This window comes from Cercospora kikuchii (genome assembly GCF_019650295.1).
Source record: "Cercospora kikuchii DNA, contig_00001, whole genome shotgun sequence".
Taxonomy (NCBI): Eukaryota; Fungi; Ascomycota; class Dothideomycetes; order Mycosphaerellales; family Mycosphaerellaceae; genus Cercospora; species Cercospora kikuchii.
In genome coordinates, this window is record NW_025408582.1 from 1,976,158 (window position 1) to 1,995,289 (window position 19,132).

Here is a 19,132-nt window from a genome sequence, read left to right on the forward strand (position 1 = left end):
GGTACTCCAAAAGTTGGGGTCGCTGATTCAGCATTGTCTGCCAAGACAGAAGGCTTTCCTTCGGCGACTCTAACAACACCACCATCAACAAGCGCTCTCAACGCCTTTCGTGACTAGGGCTCTATCTTCTGCAACATGATTCTCCGTCTCGCTTACAAATTTGAGCGTGCAAGCTTGGAGATATGGAAGTTCCATCTTTTCAACATGTTGCTCATAAGGCCTGTAGGTTTTGTTTCTCGCATCTCTCTAACGTAAGTCCGATCAAGCACGATGACTTTCAAAGACATCATACGCGATAGCCCTACTGGAGAACTGTTGCGATTGATCGCTCCTCGATTGCTACCTCACCCAGAAGAGTGCCCTGGATTCACCTACAGCAGCCCAGACTCAGATCGGTCATCAGACGAAAAGGACTACCCGGGAGAGAAGGGCTCCATTGGAATCGATTTGTGCGACTGGTATGGCAACAAAGACCCCGAAAATCCCAAGAACTGGTCGTTAGCGAAGGAATCGTGGGTGACAGCCAACATTCTGGCCTGCGCCTTCGTGGTGTACATGTCAGGGCCAATCTGGTCGCCCAGCCATGAGATGTTTGCTAAGGAATTTGGCACTGGTTACGAGTATACCTCACTGGGTTTGGCACTTTACACGTAAGTATTCATACGCAGCGTTTTCCGCAGCATACGAGAGCTGAGGCGCAAGATCTAGACTTGGCTATGGGATTGGGCCACTACTGTTCTCCCCTCTGAGCGAGATCCCCAGCATCGGACGCAACCGACCTTACATCGTCACCTTCATCGCCTTCACGCTGGTCACAATTCCCACAGCATTGGTCCGCAACGCACCCGCCTTTATGTTCTTTCGATTCTGGCAGGGCTTCTTTGGTAGTCCCATCTTGGCCACAGGAGGTGCGAGCATCGTTGATGTCTTCGACGAGATACACGCGCCAATTGCGCTGAGCACTTGGGGAGCAGCGTGCTTTGTTGCACCGCCCGTTGGGTCCATCATTTCTGCCGCTGCGGTCACGCATCTTGGTTGGCGGTTCTCGATCTGGGAGACACTCATTGCTTCCGGCCCAGTTCTGGCCATGATGCTTCTGTTGCCCGAAACGAGTCCCGACACGATCTTGTACTATCGCGCAGAAAGACTTCGTAGAGCGACTGGCAACGACAACATCCGATCCAGATCTGAAATCGCTCAGCGTGGCATGACGGTGAGGACAATAGTGGTCGACTCACTGCTTGTGCCATCGAGGATTACGCTGATGGACCCTGCTGTGCTGTTCATCAACATCTATCTCTGTCTCATCTATGGCGTCTATTATTCCTTCTTCGAGTCATTTCCGATCGTCTACCAGGGCATGTATGATTTCCCGCTTCTCGGACTGGGACTTGCCTTCTTGCCGCTAGCAGTTGGTACTGTCTTCTCGGTTTCTGGATATTTGGCTTTCCTCATCCTGGATCGAGTGAGTGGTTTTCACCCAACCGTCAAACGATGTGAAACTGACCAGTAATCCAGAAACCTCGTTTGGAGGCCGGGCAGGAAGTAAAACCTGAGCACGTTTTGATACCAGCTATCGTTGCCTCGTTCCTGCCTCCCGTCGGACTCTTACTTTTTGGCTGGAGCTCAGACCCTAGCGTGCATTGGATAGTCTCTATGGTCGGGATTGCACTCTATCCAGCAGGTGTTTTCACGGTATTCCAATCTTTATTGAGCTACCTGGCAGCCTACCAACCACGTTTCACAGCGAGCTTGTACGCGGCGTCGGATTTTACAAGAAGCTCATTCGCTTTTGCGGCGATTCTGTTTGCACGGCCGATGTTTACAGCAATGGGTATTGGTGGGGGTTGTAGTCTACTTGCAGGACTGATGATCTGTGGTATCTTTGGGATGGTGGCGATATACCACTTCGGTCCAAAGCTGCGCAGTCAATCAAAGTTCCGAGCCAGCTGGTAGTGTTGTGGGACGAGTGAGGAAGCGCTTTGTACAACCTTCGGCACTTTGCAGGTTCTTCAATGCGGCGAGGACCTGCTTTTCTTATAGAGATAGATGCTGAAATTAGAGTAGATCGAGACATGAGCTGTTGTTCGGAAGACATCTGGTTTCGTTTCCCAACTCTTCACGCATTCGATGCAGCATTGCCCATATTGCGGTAGTCTACCTTCCCGTCGAATCATTCAGGCGCTTGGAGCAGCACTCAGAACGTCTTCTAGCGGTCTGTTGCAGTGCTCCACACAGCATGAAACCACTCGAAGGTTCGGCAATGCGCCCGCCGAGCAGAAAAGCCAAGAGAATTTCAGATGATCAAAAATCGGCTCGTAAGCCTCAGGAAACTATAGCCGTAGCGCTGAGATTGTCGGAAGCATGTTGACTGTGCATCGGAAGTTACGAGCAGAGATGTGTAGATGTGTAGATGTGAGGATGTGAAGATGTTGGAGCGGAATGCGAGACCGCATGCCAAGGCGCTAAAACTCAACTTCGTCTCGCGGTCGAATTTGGTGAATCGATCATGCACGCAGTTCTTTCGATCAAACAATACTGTGCAGCAAGAAAACTGTGTTTCGCAAGATGCTGATCTCATTGAAAGTAGACTATAGCAGCACTGATGAGGAGAAAACGCTCAATTGTGCAGTCCCGATCATACCTCGTGACGGTCACACTAAATTGAATCTTCAGGCTTTTCCGACCGTGGTACTGCTTGGCAAAGATGGGCCAATCTGATCTGTTCTTTTCGGTTGGGACAGTCAAAGGCTCTCCAAAAATTGTTGGAGTGTTTAATGTCATGTCCAGCCTCTTCGAAAGCAGCATGCGGACACCTAAGGTCGATCACAAGCCACTAGCAACCAAAGATGCTCCGGACAATTCAATTACGAGTCTTGCCTTGTCCCTAATGTAGCTGGCGCCAAGAGTTAGATACATAATTGAAATTGAATCCGCTGGACACTATCCAATCACACGGTGAGATGGCCGAGCGGTCTGTGAGTATTCACCAATAATCTCCTCATTCACAACCACTCGCTAACAACCTTCAAGAAGGCGCTAGCTTAAGGAAACCATTCAATTGGTTTCAATCCGCTAGTCCGAAAGGGCGTGGGTTCGAATCGTGAGTTGCAACAACCATCCACAAACTTGGGTCTTAAAACTAACAGTTCCTAGCCACTCTCATCAACATACGATTGATTGCTTTTGCCAATTGAACACGTACAGGCATGATCTGATCGTAGGCTCCCTTTTTGCTATGTCGAGGACCATGCAAGCCGTTCTGAACGCTCGCAGCGGATCCATATTGCTAGGTGAATACAACCCTCTCACAGAAGAGACAACGATGCCCTTTGCATTTTGCTACGCTTGGACATCTTTTCCGGCTTCGGAGAAAGGCCTTTCATCTCTGAGTCGCTCATATGGAACTCTTCAACATAGCCTAGGTGGAGCAATGCAGACGAAAGAAATTTCCTGCGCTAGGCCGGCACCATGGTCCAACTCACCACCAGTAAGGCATCATTCAGATCATTGTGCTCTCTCCGGCTCTACTCACGATTGAGAATCATCACTCATGCTCTTGAGATCTGCTGGCATCGAAATTCACAGGCCATCGAAAAATATCGAAAATCACCCACACCACAACCTGCATTGCAAGAACGACATAGGACGTCCCTCACAGTGGTACCAATCGCCATTTATCACTCGAACTTCACTCAACGCCACGAAGCGTAGAACTAGGATCAGCACTCCACGCATATACGCCTTAGTCATCACATGGGCGCACCAGCCAAGACAATAACCGAACGCCCGCTTCTTCCAACATCGAAGCTAGGAATTGCGCGATTCGAAGTTTGCAGTAGATCTGCCAATCATGCAAGTACTTCACGTGTGCGTTAGCCTTCTTGAAAGAGAGTAAGTCTACCCTTGTCCGTTATTACTTTCACGCTCTGCGGTCAAGTCGACATGCATAGGCGAGAATAATCGGATCCATTTCTTATCGTCCATTCATCGTTTGCCACTGTCTCCACATATACTGGCAACAACTTCACCTACCAGGAATCGAACACAGCATGTTCACTAGCAAGGAACCTGCCATGGCAACGAAGGCATACGATGGAGCCTACGCAGAGTCGCCCGATGGCGAAGGACAAGTTCAACCGCGAAATGACATGGACCCCGACAGCGGCGTAAAGCGTGGCCTGAAGAATCGACACTTGAGCATGATGGCACTTGCTGGCATCATTGGACCCGGCTTGCTCGTTGGAAGCGGCCGCGCACTGCAGACCGGAGGTCCTGCGTCTCTGCTGATCGGATTCGGCGTGATTGGAATTATCGCTTTTAGCATCATGCAAAGCCTCGGAGAGATCACCACTCTGTACCCCGGCGGAGGTTCATTCGTGTCGCTAGCTGACCGATTCGTGGATAAGGGGTTCAGTGTTGCTGTAGGATGGGTAGGGAATTCTTTGCGCCTTGATTGTGCGGTTCAGGGCTGATAATAATGGCAGAACTACTTCATCATCTGGGCGGCAGTTCTGGCGAACGAATACAATGTGATTTCCAGCATCATGGTCTTTTGGAGTGATTCCGTTCCATTATGGGGCTATTTTCTCATCTTCTGGACGGTCTTCCTCGGATTTCAACTTCTCGGCATCGAAGCTTTTGGCGAAGCCGAGTTCTGGCTTGCGTTGATGAAACTGGTTGGTCTGACCGCATACTTCATCTTTGCCATTATTTACGCATCTGGCGGCTTGATCGGACAAGACGAGCCCCTTGGGTTTCGCTACTGGCGTGATCCAGGTCCTTGGAACGACAATGGATTCCGCGGCGTGGCGGCCGTCTTCGTTTTCTGCTCCACATTCTACGCTGGTGTGGAAAGTGTTGCTCTCGCCGCGACCGAAACTCGCAATCCAAGCGTAGCAGTCCCGCAAGCAATTCGACAAGTCTTCTGGCGTATCATCTTCGTCTACATGGGCTCGGCTTTCTTCTTCGGCCTCACCTGTCCCGCAGACGCAACCCAGCTCGTCGAGGGAGGCAGTCGTTCCCTACAGTCCCCGGTGAGTAAAGTCATAGGTGGAAGCCCTTTTCAACCACCACATGTGAGATAGTGAATATCGCTGATACTCTGACCCGCAGATGACGATTGCCATTCAAATTGCAGGGTGGCAAGGTGGTGTCCATCTCATCAATGCTTTCATCCTCATTACCTGTCTTTCTGCATGTAACTCCTCCATCTACATCGGATCACGAACAGTGCTGTATATGGCCCAGTCAGGACAAGCTCCGCGCTTTTTTGGCTACACAACGAAACGCGGCGTACCAATCTACGCCATCCTTCTTACCAACGCCGTGGGATCGATCAGTATGATGAATGTCAGTACCGGCGCGAGCAAAGCATACTCCTACATCGTCAACCTGAGCGGCGTCTCGACTTTCCTCGTCTGGGCATCGATCAGCTTCATCCACATCCGTTTCCGCACAGCCTGGAAGACTCAAGGCCGATCGATTGAAGAGTTGCCATATAAATCTCTCTGGTATCCATGGAACGCATACTTCGGCGTCGGCGCGAATGTGTTTCTGGCTTTGGTCCAAGGCTGGACGACATTATCTCCATTCGATGCGGGGACGTTTGTCGATGCTTATATTCTGTTGCCGTTGTTTCCCATCATCTGGCTTGTTTTCAAGTTCATCAACAAGACACGATTTTGGCGATCGTACGAGATTGACTTGGACCAGGGGAGGAGGCTGGATCTGGACGTGAAGCAGACGGGGTTTGGCACTGACAAGACGAATTCTTTGTGGACCAAGGTGAAGAGGAGTTTTTAGAATAATTATAATCGACAGCCCTGTTTCAAGTGCATTGGTCGGACTTTCCCATTGTATACTCTAGGCCCACAAGCAACGACACACGTTACGCAGCCTGGAGAATCGCTTTCTGTGGACGCATGACTAGGTCTGAACAGCGCCACGTGATGAACGTGAAGTACCATACGTTGAAGGTATGCTCCGAGCACCTCGAATGTCGTGATACCAGTGAGATTCTGTCTTAGCAAGACCGCATTGCATTTCTCAAAGTCATCGAGACCATATTTGCAACGGCCTTTACTAGATTCTGGCAGCTCGTTTCGCATTTAGCACCCGCGCGTATTTTCCTTTTAACGAGAGATCTGGACATGGGACGCTGAAGAATTCATCACTCTCTGTTCGATCGAGACTGTGTACAAATCGAGCACCGACACGGGGCAAAAAGATGAGACAAGGAGTCTCGATTGGTACATGAAGTTCTGTAGGTGCGTATAGTACAGGCCATTGCGTTTTGCAGCCCCGACCGTTGCGCCTCCAACGTCGTGCTGCCACTGCGAACGATTATCGCCTCCTGAGGTACCAATTGAAACCAAGCGCCATAGTTTCTGCAGAGAAAGGAGTAGGTACCTCGGCCAAGCCAGGTCTCGCAACTGGATGCCGTAGGTATACAGCCGAGCAAATGTTTTGGTTCACCTCCAGATACCGAGGGATGAAGGCAAATGCGCTCATGAATTCTCGGGGTTCCCAAGGTGTAGCGTATGGTTTACTCGCATCAATCGGATTCGCTCGCGCTCTTTCCAATGCAGCATGTAATAGTTCGGCATCTTTTCTTGCACGATAGGCATCCTCCTTTCCAAGTTGAGCCTGTGGATTCGAGCTTGTTGTCTCAGCGGCCGGCTGCTCGCTCTCAGGCGTTGCATCTTGCGGGACTTTGGTCAAAATCTCTGCAAGCGCAGTCTCGAAGTCTTCCACAGTTTGTTCAGCTGTTGGATCTTCCATACTCTTGATCTTCGAAAATGTCGTCTTCAGCTCTTTTGTGAAAGCTCGCAGCTCCTGTTGTCGCTTGGCGGACAACTTCATCTTCGACTCGTCCAGTATTGTCTTTGCACGACGCATGAGTCGCTTCAGCTCCGTGCTGTAGTTCGTGGCTGTAGCATCGTCGTCCGTCTCGGTCTCAGTAGCCTCCGCCTTTGACTCCAAGATCTCGTCCTGTTCACTTCGTCCAACCTCCTTCTTGGCTGCCCTGGTCTCGGATTCTGCGACGCCAGCTTCACGCCTCCTCCTCACCTCTTGTGTCGACCTGGGGCTGCTAGATTTGAACTTCCTGGCACCAGTGGCGAACATGACCATCTCTGGGTCCACGCTGAACATGTCGCCGGGATTGAGCTGGTAGCCAGGGTAAATCATTTTCTTGCCATTGACCTTAACGAACCCATGCACCACAAATTGTCGCGCCTGGCTCACACTGGACGCAAATAGCGCGCGATGTATCGCTGTGTCCAGTCGTCTCTCTAGAGGCCAGAATGTCATGTGCATGTATGGTGTCTTTTGAGGCCGATCTTGTTCGTCTATTGTCCTCGGGTCCTTCTCCTTACCCATTCCTCGCCCACTCGCCATCTCCGAACCATCGTTCGCAGCCAAATATCGGTGATCCATGGGTACGACGGCCGGTAATCGTCTATCGAACATTCGTGTCCATGTCCCTTCCCGAACGAACGGATTGTGGTATGAACGTGCCATCGCCTTTGCCGCCCATTTTTGCTGAAAGAACGTCTTGTTCGCTGCAGGCGGAGTCGTCACGCGCGATAAATTGTAGAGATTCCATTTCGACCAGTCCTGCCGCACTCGCTAACCTAGAGTTAGACAATAATAGTAACGTGTAGGCAAGTGCAATCATACCGGTATCTTCAGCTGGTGTATCTTCTTCGTGCGCGGCATCTTGGGCGATGCATCGGATGGTCACTTCACAACCAATGCTCACTCCTGCTGCACGCCAAAGTTGCGGGAGCGCGGAAGTGAGGCCTGAATCTCGTCAGGCAGCAAGAGCTCGCTTGGTGCGATAAGATAACTTTAAACTTTCCCCACATCGCAAAGCTCGTGTAATTTTCGACCCGCATAAGAGCTTCTTCTCGATTCACTCACCGAAGCCTCACTTGCCAGTCACAATCTGCCAAACTACATAGCGCGCGGTGACTGATACTTCAAGTTCTGACTCATCGCAGTTCTATATTTTTCAAGGCTCCTATCTCATCCATTGACAGCTCTGCGACAACTTCGACAATGGCTGAGACCGCAGCCGAACCGCAGGCCGCTGCGCCAGAGCAGAAGGCGCAAGAATCAAAGCCAGCTGAGGCTACCAACGGCACCACAGAACAGACCAATGGCAGCGACGACAAGGCCGCGGAGAAGAAGGATACAGATGATGACGATCACCGTCACCCAGACAGACGTCGGGGATCTCGCGACGACGGCGACAAGCGTGATGGCAGAAATGGACGCGACAACCGTGATCGCTGGCAAAAGGACCGCGGTCGTGGACGTGGCGGTCGCGGGGGCAGAGGCGGCCGAGGCGGGCGCGGTCGAGGTGGCGGCGGCTACAATCGCGAGCGCAACGTTCGTACCCGGTACGAGCGCGAGGAAGAGAGCAGCGATGCTGCTGAGATCCGTCGCCAGGTCGAGTTCTACTTCTCGGATTCCAACCTTCCCATCGATAAGTTCTTGCTGGAGCAGACTGGTGGTCATGAGAACAAACCGTTCCCACTGAAGACCCTTCACACCTTCAAGCGCATGCGCCACTTCCAGCCATTCAGTGCTGTGGTGGAGGCTGTCAAGGGCAGCAATTTCCTCGAGGTCAATGACAAGGATGAGGTGTATCGCAAGGAGCCGCTTGACAGCAAGTTCACTCAGGACCCTGTGGCCAATGGGGAGTTGCTCCAGACCGTGAACGTTCGCCGCAGCATTTACGCTAAAGGCTTTGGTGAGGAACAAGAGAAGACTGGTTTCGAGATCGAGGAGTGAGTCGGTCGCACAGTAAGGAGCCAAGTTCATGCTAACTGTATTAGATTCTTCCAGCCCTATGGAGTGCGTAGCGTCCGCTTGCGCCGCAAGCAGGACGGGACGTTCAAGGGCTCTGTCTTTGTCGAGTTCGAGGACGAGGAGGCTGCCAAGCAATTTCTCGATATGGAAGAGAAGCCCAAGTTCAACGACAAGGACTTGATCTACAAGAGCAAGCAAGCCTACATCGAGGAGAAGACAGAAGCCATCAACAACGGCACCGTCAAGCCACGCTCCCCTACTCGCTCCGGCTTCCGTGGTGGCCGTGGAGGCTACAATGGGTCGAAGAGAAAGCGCTACAACGACGACGACGCAGACGAAGACGTCGAAGATCGCGACAACTGGCGCGAGCGACGCGACAAGTTTCAGAAGGACGGTCGTGGCCGCGGCCGTGGACGTGGTCGGAACGATCGTCGTGGCGGACGCGATCGCAGCGCCAGCCGCTCTGCATCTCGCAGCCGCAGCCGCTCTGTCGAGAAGGAAGAGGTCAAGTCGGAGAAGAAATCGGACGAGAATGCGCAGACTGGAGCTGAAGCCAAGGAGGCTGTGAAGACGGAGGCTTAGGAAGCCGAAGACGGTACGACCTTGACTGCAGACCACGTCGACAAGAAGCGCAAGGCGCGCGACGAAGACGACCAGGAGCACAACGAGAAGAAAGTCAAGATCGAGAATGCAAGTGACGACAAGCTCAACATTGCGAAGGCAAGAGCTGCGGCAATCGCTGCACGCATTGCCGCCAGTGCTCAAAAGAATGCAACACCCACCGCAGAGGATGTCGCGTCCGAAGATGACGCCACTACCGTCAAGGTCGAAGACCAGATCGACGAAGAGTCTAACAAGGTTGACGAAAAAGTCAGTTCCACCTAAGCATCGCGAGGCGTTTTTGGAGAAATCAGGCGTTCGAATGAGGAATCAAAATGGGGCTTGTGCCTGGTTAACAGTCATTGGCCAAAGGGCATGCTGCGTCTTTTGGCGTTGTACTCTATCATGCGACACTCACGATCACAAGTTGCTTGCGCGCATAGGCTGCTATAGCTTGAAGTACCCAGGTAGTTGGCTACAGACGGCTTGAATGCAAAAATCAGAGAAGTTGATTACAAACGAGACTGCGATTCGATTTCTGTCGTCTAGTCATCAGTTGCCGTAGACTGAAGGTCATGCTGTTGTCATCTGCAACACTACGCTTTCAACTCCTCTCTTTCGGCCTCTTGAGTAGTTGCCATCTTCGACTTTGGCGGCTGAGCCTTCATCTTCTCATGCGAGCTGTGCAGCTCCTCGCCACTACTCGATTCGTTCAACTTTCGCACAATACTGCTGACTCTAAGCTTGCGAGGGCCACTGATAACGCTATCTGCTCGACTGCTGACGCCATTCGTGATAGGTATTGTAACTGGCGGCTTCTCGCGAATCTTACGGGGAGTTCGGTTTGACAACTTGCGTTTCTTAGTGCCGTTACCTTTCGTGGACTCGGATTTTGTCACGTTCTGACCAGATCTTGCACCTTTTTCGGAGTGGCCGTTGGTGATGTTCATGCTGTGTCCATTGTGGGTACTCCTTGATGCAATTGGTGGCTGCTGTGGAGCTGTGGGTGGTCCAGATGATTGCTCGAGCTTGAAGGACGCATCCTGCTTCTCACTACTCCGAGTCAGAAGAGGTGATTCTTCATCGGCGTGTGTGGCGATTCTTGCGTCTCGAATAGGTATTCGCAACTGCAAAGTATCCTCACTGGTACCGCTGTGTCCGCTATTGTCAAAAGGACTTCCCCGTTGGGATATAGAGCGGGTGGGTTCCTCTTGCGCTTCTACCTTACTCCCAGCTCCATTCAGCTTGGGTGGCAGACTCCTGGGTGTCCCGGAGTACTTGAGTGCTGTTGAAGGAGTTTTGAACGGCGTGCGCAATTTGCGAGGCGTTCGCCGCTCAGCAGACAGTTCGACATATCGCATCGGCAAAGGAGGTTGCTCATGGCGCGCTCCTGAATTAACAAAGCCTTCAAGCTATGAGTAACCGGTCACTAACACTGTTCCTTATTCAGCTGTGCTCTGTCATACCTTCTTCAGTTCTTTTTGGTGCCCTAGCTTTCCCTTTGCCTTGCATTGGACAACCACTAACATCGGCGTGATCATGATACGAGCAGGCATCGCCGCGTGTCGGATCGTTGAAAAGTATGCCGTTCGACATCTGTCTTATTGCCGTTACCATCTCGATCGCGAAGTCAGGATTGCTTTCGAAGCATTGTCGATAGGCTTCCGCGTCTCGTTCAACTTCTGGATCCATGATCTGTCGTGCGGCGATCTTGACCATGAGACTCCTGAAGGGACTGCCAACTGGACTTGTTCGATATATCTCGTTGATCTCGTCGGCATCAGGTACAAGTTGGCTTTCGTTCAAACACCGTCGATACTGATCCATTGCCAAGTTTTTAAGCTTGATCATCTCGAATCGATCGCACAACAGCCAGAGCTTGTGACAGGCAACGGCATGTTCGTACTTTGCCTCATCGCTGTCGAACTTCGAGCTGTCTTCGAGAATGCCTTGGTACAGCCACTTGACCAACAGCTCAAAGCCGATAGGGTCATCTTCAAGCAGTTCCAGCTTGTTGTCTTTCTTGGGAGCAGTTTCGTGAGTTTGAAACTCGAGCTCGCAGAACGAGGAGTGGTGGATCAAGAGATTCTGGTGCAGGCTCCAATGCTTTCTCTGTCGTCCTACGTATATGTCTATCGTGGCTCCGCTGAGTAACCTTTCGCGCAACCTCTCAGTCAACATGAACTTCAGGAGGTTCGTGCCATCCCACATATCTCTTCCTCAACCACGCATGGCCTCCACTCTCGTCCTACGCTCCACTCCCTCGCTCTTCTGCGCCAATAGGGAAAACGACGTACTCTGCGAAAGTCTTTGCGCTAGCGTTGGTGATATCTGCAGCTGCCATGCGAGCCGGCAGCACGACGATGGGTCCGTTGTCGGCGTATGCGAAATCGCGCGAGTAGACGGTCGGCGCAGCGAGAGAATGTGGGTTATGAGAGAGTGGAAAGTCGGGAGCCGATGCACTCGAAACTTGGTTCAGGGGAATGCTCAAAATGTCCATGGTACGTCGTGTAGATGATTATATACGTGTTTGTACAAGCAAGGGGCCGACCAGGACATTGTCGAGGAATGTATAATGTCCGGCGCAAAGTCGCGATGAACGTCGTGGTGTCAGCTCTGCGACAAAGACGTGGAGAGGTGGCGCTGTGCATGAGACATGGGACGTGCGGCAACAGAAGTCGTGGATACTGCGAGACTTCAAACTTGCAATTCTGACACTCGCAAAATCTAACCCTACAATATGCTAGCCGCAACGGCTATGGCAAGACCGATGTGGATGCTGATCAAGGAGATAGCTGTCTTCCCAGATGCATTCTCGTCTCCATTCTCATCGCCACCAGAAGGCGCAGCTCCCGTGCCCAGCTCGCCTTGTTCTTGACTGAGTCTGATGCCAAAAGTGCTCTCTGCATTCTGCGGAATCTCTATAGCCTCGTAATCCGTAGTGCCGTTGGCCGAAGGATGATCAGTCGATCCAGGGACACAGTCGCCATCTTGCCATGCTACCTCGTAGACTCTTTCCCATAGCAGCTCCTGCGAGCCGTACATGGGCGCAGTATAAAATATCCTGCAGGACGCCGCATCATACACATATTGCAACGGAGTGACGCTGGAGTCCCCTTCTCGTATCGTGTTGCGGAAGTTGATGCTTGCCAGCAGACTTGCAATTGTGCCTTGCGGGTTGTAGTAGGCACGACTGAGAGCAGCAACCGCTGATGTTATTAGCTGCTGTCCGAAGGTGCGCTCGAAATCCAGCTGCTGGGATAGGGTAGCGTTCTGCAAAGCACCAAGCACTATGGCACCCACTTGTGCCATTGGAGTTAGTTGACCTCCCTTCACGCCTCCCGCGTATTGCATTGGTCCCTCTTGCCTACGGCCACCTACAACCACTGACCGAATCGTGCCTGGGGCGCTTGCTTTCATGAATTCGCTGAACAGCACGCATGTTGAAGCGCAGGCACCGTCTTGCAGCAACACGATGTTTGCAGGCTCGAAGACTTCCGGCGCAACTCGATTCCGCCCAAGTGGGTATACTGGGAATGCCGTTTGGTATATGTTGCTGACATTCGCACGAACAATGTTTGTAAGTTGGTCATCCGTTGATGGAACATTTGCTGGACCAAACAGATCAGACCAAGAAGTGAAAGTGTTGTTCTCAGCATCGAGCTGCTGGCGATAGTTGAACGGATAAGGACCCGAGAACAGAGCCGGTGCACTCCCTGGACCAAAATCTTGAGTGGTCACATCGGACAGCTGCTCACTCACAGTCTGTCCGATAGCATCGAAGAGTTCAGTGGCTCGATAGTTGTATGCGTCGTAAGGAGTCTGATCTGGGAAAAGCTGCCGAAAGGTCTCGTGTGCGAGAAATCCGTAGCCACCTCCATTCCCGCGCAGATCGATAACCAGTCTGGTCTTTTGCGCGTCACTTGCAGCATCCAGGAACCGGCGAACCGCATTGCCAAATTCAAATGTGGCAGTCTCTGGCGATCCAGATGGCAGGAAACTGGCAATGGCGAGTACTGCAAGGTCAGGAGTTCCATCTACGAAGTATCCAGTCATACTGCCATCTTCCAGCCCGAAGACTGGTTCCGGGAAAGGCGATCCCGAGCTAACAGCTTGCCTAGCTTGTAATGACTTGGGAATGTGCGCGCTCCACGAGATGTGAGCATGCTAGATAATGTGTTAGCTGATGTTCATTCATGTAAGGCACAGGAACTTAAACGCAGTGAGTGTAAATTCCCTAAGTACGTACCTGCGCCTCGTTCCGGAGATATCTGAAAGTCGGGTGTTCCATTTCTGGGATAAGTCGACGCTGCAAGGATCTTTTCCGACCTTGCTCAGGAAGCATCGATGGGTCCTGAGGCAGAGTCAATATAATGCTCGATGTAGTGTCGGATCAACTCACAGTCAACATTTGTAATACGCTGTTATTGCAGCATCTTTGGAAAAATTCTTGCCCGTCCGAGATTCCAGACACATCGAGATCTGTAGCGGCAAGCACCTGCACACGTACTTCTGTACCGTTGTCAAAGGTCACCACAGTTTCCTCACCAGGATCCTGCAGGAACTGGAACTGTTCAAACATCCCTGACCCACTTGGCAGATACTGTCGCGACAGTTCATTGGGAAACAGTCTGTTGTAGTTTGCGTCTGGATCGTGTCGATCGCCAGTCAGGGCCGCATGTTCATTGAGGAAGTCCTCAGCTCCGCGACCATTGATTTCAGTGATGGGAGATGGCTCATACTGCCTTCCTTGAGATTGGGTCAGAGCAGCAAGGTCTCTGTAAGCGTACACGTCTGGCAAACTGGTGCCGTCGGATGATACGGACACGAGTGAAAACAGCTGGTCGTCCAATACATGTGCCAAGCTGAACACTCCAACGATGTCCGGCACGTATACCAGATGTCCGTTGTATGCTGATGCGAAAAGTCGGGCAATGTCGGCTTGGAAATCGAATCTGCGACACCAATTAGCTTACTTCAGTTACACAAAGGGCAACATCAGCCATACTCGTTGGAGTAGTAGTCCTGCCCTAGCCTCTGCTGCAAGGTATCGAGTCCTGCAAGCAGATCGACATCAGGATACAAGCGTGCAGGCTCTGAGCCGTTGAGATACGAAAGATCGCTCTCCGATTCCAAGAATATTCGCAAGCCGTCCAGTTGGTCAATATTGGCCTCATTTTGCAGCGGGACTGTCCTTAAACATGACAGAGCAATCTGTGCTGGAACTGTCCTATCCTGTAGCGAGGTGCTGAGCTGCGCGCATGGGCTCTCTTGTCTCTTTGCATTCTTGCCGCTGTCAGTTGTTGAAGTCACAGGAGTGAAGGCATCAACAAGAGAAAGCGAGGCCAAAAGGCCTGTACGGAGCTTGGGCATAGTCCTGGCGTAGTGAATAGTGGTGAGGAAGAACCACCGAAGACGTCGACGGCTGTACGACAGACTTGGAGCATTTGAATACAGATCGATGATGATGGCTATGCTGGGCGCGTTGTCGAAAGCCAAGAGTAGTTAGTATCCACATGAGGCGTGAAGGCCGTCTTGGAGCCGCGGAAGGATTCATTGTGCTTGGCCAGCGCGTAATGGCAGGCGTAGGCGTGGGAAGTGACTGCACAACGTCGCACTTGCAGCCATGGCTGTGCATGGCACACTACTGGCGCTTCCTTCCCGAAAGATGCTATTCGTGCTCGTGAGTACAGCTTTGTTCCTAGTGCAACAGTTGTGCAGCGGCGCGTTTTCGGTCGAGCTGCTTGACGTCAGTCTTCAGCCGCTGTATACGCGTAAATTCTCTCCAGCTACATGTATGCTCTTGCCACTACTGAGTTAGGTGCGACTGCTGAGTGACCAGATTCGGATAGCCGTGGCTTTGCACGCCACATGCTTGTGTCGATTTCTCCAAAACCGCACGTCATCTGGTGGAGGACTGTCTTGGATGAGGTTGAAGGCAGCCTGAAGTCATCATGGCCCCAATTCTCCATATCCCCCAAGGCTGTTGCAATACTCATGCCATCAGGTGCGATGATACTTCTGGAATCTGAGGTTGCTTCGCCTCCTGGTGACAATCGTCGACATGTTTCCGTTGCCGCTCAGGGCCCAAACGGGAAAAGCCTTGTGGCATCCATGAATGGAGTCGTCGCACGATTGGACTTCGCGAACTCTTGATGACTTCGAGAACGCTGATAGAAAGTGCAATATGCAGGCAAGTTCGATGCAGCGAAACTTTTATGCATCTTCATCGCACCGATGTGAAGATGTGAAGAAGCAGGATCCTTGCGACGGGCGGAACCTAGGAGGCAGATCCGCTTGGCCGCGCAGCCGGGCACGTCCACTTCACGACTGCTCGAGACTTGCGCTCCATCATCAACAGGAGCATCAATGGACACGCTGAGGATTCGCATACATGTGGAGGGAGGTGTCGACAAATATCCTGCCAAGGCACATGCCAGGAGGGTGGCAGAGAAGCTCAAGGTATCGCATGACTTCATACTCCTAGCGGCCACAAACGCGAGGAACTGGCCAAACTCGGACATGCCAGCACCCTTTCGCCAAGATCGCTACTTCTACTACCTGACAGGATGCAATGAGGCCGATACTTTCGTAACATATGACATTAGCAAGGACAAGCTCTCGCTGTGGTTGCCACCGATCAACAAACAGCGAGTTGTCTGGTACGGCAGGGGCAGCACGATAGAGGAAGCTCTGGAAAAATATGACATCGATGCAGCTCACTACATCAAGCCCGACCAATCCTCCTCGTCAGGAAATCTCTGGAGTCTCTGCAACGATGGACCACAGAATCCCTCCGTGAAGCCCAGCAAGCCCATCGACACAAAGTCCCTACGCCACGCCATCGATGCCTGCAGAGTCATCAAGGACGAGCACGAGATCGCATTGATCCGCCGTGCAAACGACATTACGGCCGAGGCCCACGTCAACGTCATGAAAGGGATATCCCACTTCACCAACGAAGCAGACGTCGAAGCAGCATACATGAAAGTCTGCATCGCCAGAAAAGCCAAAATTCAAGCATACGACCCAATTGCAGGATCAGGCCCCAACGCCGCGGAACTTCACTACTCAGACAACACCTCAGACTTCGGGCACGGCCAGACCGTGGTCCTCGATGCTGGCTGCGAAGTAGAAAGATACGCTTCGGACGTGACGCGGACATTGCCGATCAACCGGAAGCACCCTGGACACTGGCCATCTCAGGAGGCAAAGGATATCTATCACTTGGTCGAATTCGTACAAGAGTCCTGCATAAGACGTATGTTGCCAGGTGTACAGTTCATCGAGATCTTCTGGTATGCACATCAGCTCATCATCGAGGGTCTTTTGAAACTTGGAATTCTGGTTGGAGATCAGGTTGGGACCATTTTTGCGGCGGGGACTTCTAGAGCCTTTATGCCTCACGGTCTGGGGCACCATGTTGGGCTTGAGGTGCACGACGTATCCCCGGATCCTGCCCCACCCCTCGCACAAAATGGTGTCCCGGACGCGTCGCAACTCGAACGGTTGAGAACAACATTTGGGCGCTGGAAGCCGGAATGGGCACCCATGCTGAACGACTCGGCACTAGATGACCTCTCGAACTTGACTTCATCATACAGCGCTCTGCATAGTGTCGATGCGCCAGTCTTGGAACCAGGAATGGTCGTGACTGTAGAGCCAGGAATTTACTTCAACAAGTTCCTGCTCGACAATTTCTTCCTCAATGATCCAAAGCATCGTCAGTTCATCGACATGAAGGTGCTGAAGCGCTACATGCAAGTCGGAGGCGTTCGGATTGAGGACGACATTTTGATCACGAAGCACGGATATGAGAATCTCACGACGGCACCGAAAGGCGAAGAAATGCTGAAAGTCATACGCGAACATGCCAAGTGATTGTACAGTCAGCCATCTTGCATTCATAAGAAAAAATGAAAGGATCTAGGCTGCTGTGTCACATTTCTCGCTCAGTCTCCGGAAGCCTTAATGCATGCCATGCCTGTGACAGCTATGCGTCACTTCGTGTGAGGAGCACTTTGGGGCAGAGCTACCGCTCTATCGGAGAACGATACCTCAGCAGCTCGGACACACGTCAATGCCCTCGTGCCAACACATAAGGCACTCCATTGCTCCGTGCCGGTAAAGTCGTGGAAGTTGATTCCAGGATAGTAGAAGATGTTGGAGGTGCACAGTCCGTGCTCGCGACAGTCGGGCTCGCTGAGAGTGTGTCAGTCGCCTGCAGATATCACGTGGCTCGAGAGGCGCGTACCGGTACAATGCGCACTTCCAATGTGCGTTTGGTAGTTTCATGCTTCTTGCCGCCGATATGCCTTCTGGGAACTTTGTGCATGTTGCTACAGTGTAGTTTGCCTCCTTGCAAATCTTGAAGCCCTTGTCCTGGCAGACATCGGCACAGCCTGTCTGATCGATGTTCGACAGCTTCTTGTCAGGTTGTGGTGGAACAACTGGTAGAATTGCTGCGCTGCATATCATAGCAAATGCGCCGATGGCGTTAATTAGGATTTTCATGATGTTGGGCTCCTGTCCGGACGACATGAAGTAGTAGGATGGAGGTGGTCTTTTGCTAGCGAGCTGCTAAAGGTGGAGGCTGGAGGTTGATCATGCAAAGCGAGATGGGAAGTCGTTCGCTCAATTGAGGGCGACTTGAAGCTGCTTCTGAGGCAACTGAAGGCAAGACCGAGCGATGAAGGACCGCTTCCCTGGCAGTGATATTCATATTTGGTAGGCGCCGCAGTCGCTGGGCTTGCAATGCTTGCTCACTTGGAAGAGAAGTAGCCAACGAGTACCTGCGAAGGCATAGAGCATAGGTTTTCTTCTCTGCCACATGACAAATAACCAGCCGCGCTTTGCTTCACAGATCGCTCAACTCTTTGCAAAGCCTGACTTGCCCTTGCGTTTACCAAATGTCACGCTCCTCGGAACGAACTTCAGAGACGACATGGACTTGGTCACTTCCTCAAGCGCAGTGTCGTCCTGCGCTGCTTTGCTTTGGACGGCCGGAACTTCTTCCTCAGTCGGTTCCGATGTCGTCACTTCGGTCTCTCCTGTGGCGTCCGTCGTCTGCGTGGTTCGTGTAGCTGTGCTGTCTCTGCGATCGCGACTGCTTTTGCGGTGGCCTGCCGGGTCTATCCCGCGCCTGAGCATAGTCCACCGCCCATCGATGCCGTTGTCCACCACGAGGAAGTCGTAGTTCTTGGGGTACCCGTGCTTGTCAACCAGATGGCTCCTTCGTTTCTTCCAATCGACGCAGACTTTGTCACAATCTTCCAGGAAACAGGCGTAAATCTTGTCGCCTCGCTCCCGTCTCACAGCAACAATGGGATCGTGATTTTCGCTGAGATGCAGCTGTAAGAAGTGGGCTGTAGGGAAGTTCTTGTGGCACTCTTTACAGCGGTTTGTGTGCGAAGAATTGTAGTGTGTCTCATAGTCTGTGTAGCTCGAGAAGGTCATTGACTTGTGCGGCGGCAGCAGGCATTTGAACGCCACCTTGGTCCTCTCGGAAGCCTCGTCCAATTCAACGTATTTGGGAGTGTGAGCGGACGTCTCCATGACAGGGCTCAATGCATCGGCCGCAGGCAGCTCTGCTGTGGATGGAGACGCCTCCCTTATACGTTTCGCCATGTTGAAGGGAGCGATGCGGTGAGCGAGACAGTGTGGCCCGCTAATGGTGTACCTGCATTTCACGTGTACCTGCTCGCCACGAGGA

At 52.1% G+C, this 19,132-nt stretch overlaps 9 protein-coding genes across 10 annotated transcripts; 4 read left to right on the forward strand and 5 right to left on the reverse strand.

The window, feature by feature from the left end:
- Positions 1-135: 135 nt before the first annotated feature.
- On the forward strand, positions 136-1,956 carry CKM354_000071000 (uncharacterized protein; the record flags this gene model as incomplete). The annotated part of the gene is made up of 4 exons (XM_044795808.1): positions 136-251; positions 300-650; positions 709-1,465; positions 1,519-1,956. 4 exons carry the CDS (start codon positions 136-138, stop codon positions 1,954-1,956), a joined length of 1,662 nt encoding a protein of 553 aa, XP_044651743.1.
- A 2,096-nt stretch (positions 1,957-4,052) lies between these two features.
- CKM354_000071100 (uncharacterized protein) lies at positions 4,053-5,805 on the forward strand (the record flags this gene model as incomplete). The annotated part of the gene is made up of 3 exons (XM_044795809.1): positions 4,053-4,433; positions 4,488-5,036; positions 5,116-5,805. 3 exons carry the CDS (start codon positions 4,053-4,055, stop codon positions 5,803-5,805), a joined length of 1,620 nt encoding a protein of 539 aa, XP_044651744.1.
- Positions 5,806-6,345: 540 nt separating this feature from the next.
- CKM354_000071200 (mitochondrial 37S ribosomal protein NAM9) lies at positions 6,346-7,722 on the reverse strand (the record flags this gene model as incomplete). Its single annotated transcript, XM_044795810.1, has 2 exons — positions 6,346-7,632; positions 7,684-7,722. The coding sequence occupies 2 exons, from the start codon at positions 7,720-7,722 to the stop codon at positions 6,346-6,348; spliced, it is 1,326 nt and encodes a 441-aa protein (XP_044651745.1).
- A 342-nt stretch (positions 7,723-8,064) lies between these two features.
- On the forward strand, positions 8,065-9,402 carry CKM354_000071300 (uncharacterized protein; the record flags this gene model as incomplete). The annotated part of the gene is made up of 2 exons (XM_044795811.1): positions 8,065-8,798; positions 8,847-9,402. The coding sequence occupies 2 exons, from the start codon at positions 8,065-8,067 to the stop codon at positions 9,400-9,402; spliced, it is 1,290 nt and encodes a 429-aa protein (XP_044651746.1).
- A 614-nt stretch (positions 9,403-10,016) lies between these two features.
- Positions 10,017-11,920, reverse strand: CKM354_000071400 (uncharacterized protein; the record flags this gene model as incomplete). Of its 2 annotated transcripts, none has more annotated exons than XM_044795812.1 (3): positions 10,017-10,825; positions 10,887-11,575; positions 11,718-11,920. In XM_044795812.1, the coding sequence occupies 3 exons, from the start codon at positions 11,918-11,920 to the stop codon at positions 10,017-10,019; spliced, it is 1,701 nt and encodes a 566-aa protein (XP_044651747.1). The 2 variants fall into 2 exon arrangements, with proteins under 2 accessions (XP_044651747.1, XP_044651748.1); XM_044795813.1 differs by having other exon boundaries at positions 10,887-11,635; positions 11,688-11,920.
- A 233-nt stretch (positions 11,921-12,153) lies between these two features.
- Positions 12,154-14,793, reverse strand: CKM354_000071500 (uncharacterized protein; the record flags this gene model as incomplete). The annotated part of the gene is made up of 4 exons (XM_044795814.1): positions 12,154-13,587; positions 13,670-13,774; positions 13,823-14,375; positions 14,429-14,793. The coding sequence occupies 4 exons, from the start codon at positions 14,791-14,793 to the stop codon at positions 12,154-12,156; spliced, it is 2,457 nt and encodes an 818-aa protein (XP_044651749.1).
- A 996-nt stretch (positions 14,794-15,789) lies between these two features.
- CKM354_000071600 (uncharacterized protein) lies at positions 15,790-17,301 on the forward strand (the record flags this gene model as incomplete). Its single annotated transcript, XM_044795815.1, has 1 exon — positions 15,790-17,301. The coding sequence occupies one exon, from the start codon at positions 15,790-15,792 to the stop codon at positions 17,299-17,301; it is 1,512 nt and encodes a 503-aa protein (XP_044651750.1).
- A 177-nt stretch (positions 17,302-17,478) lies between these two features.
- On the reverse strand, positions 17,479-17,755 carry CKM354_000071700 (uncharacterized protein; the record flags this gene model as incomplete). The annotated part of the gene is made up of 2 exons (XM_044795816.1): positions 17,479-17,622; positions 17,675-17,755. The coding sequence occupies 2 exons, from the start codon at positions 17,753-17,755 to the stop codon at positions 17,479-17,481; spliced, it is 225 nt and encodes a 74-aa protein (XP_044651751.1).
- A 533-nt stretch (positions 17,756-18,288) lies between these two features.
- On the reverse strand, positions 18,289-19,047 carry CKM354_000071800 (uncharacterized protein; the record flags this gene model as incomplete). The annotated part of the gene is made up of 1 exon (XM_044795817.1): positions 18,289-19,047. One exon carries the CDS (start codon positions 19,045-19,047, stop codon positions 18,289-18,291), a length of 759 nt encoding a protein of 252 aa, XP_044651752.1.
- Positions 19,048-19,132: the final 85 nt, after the last annotated feature.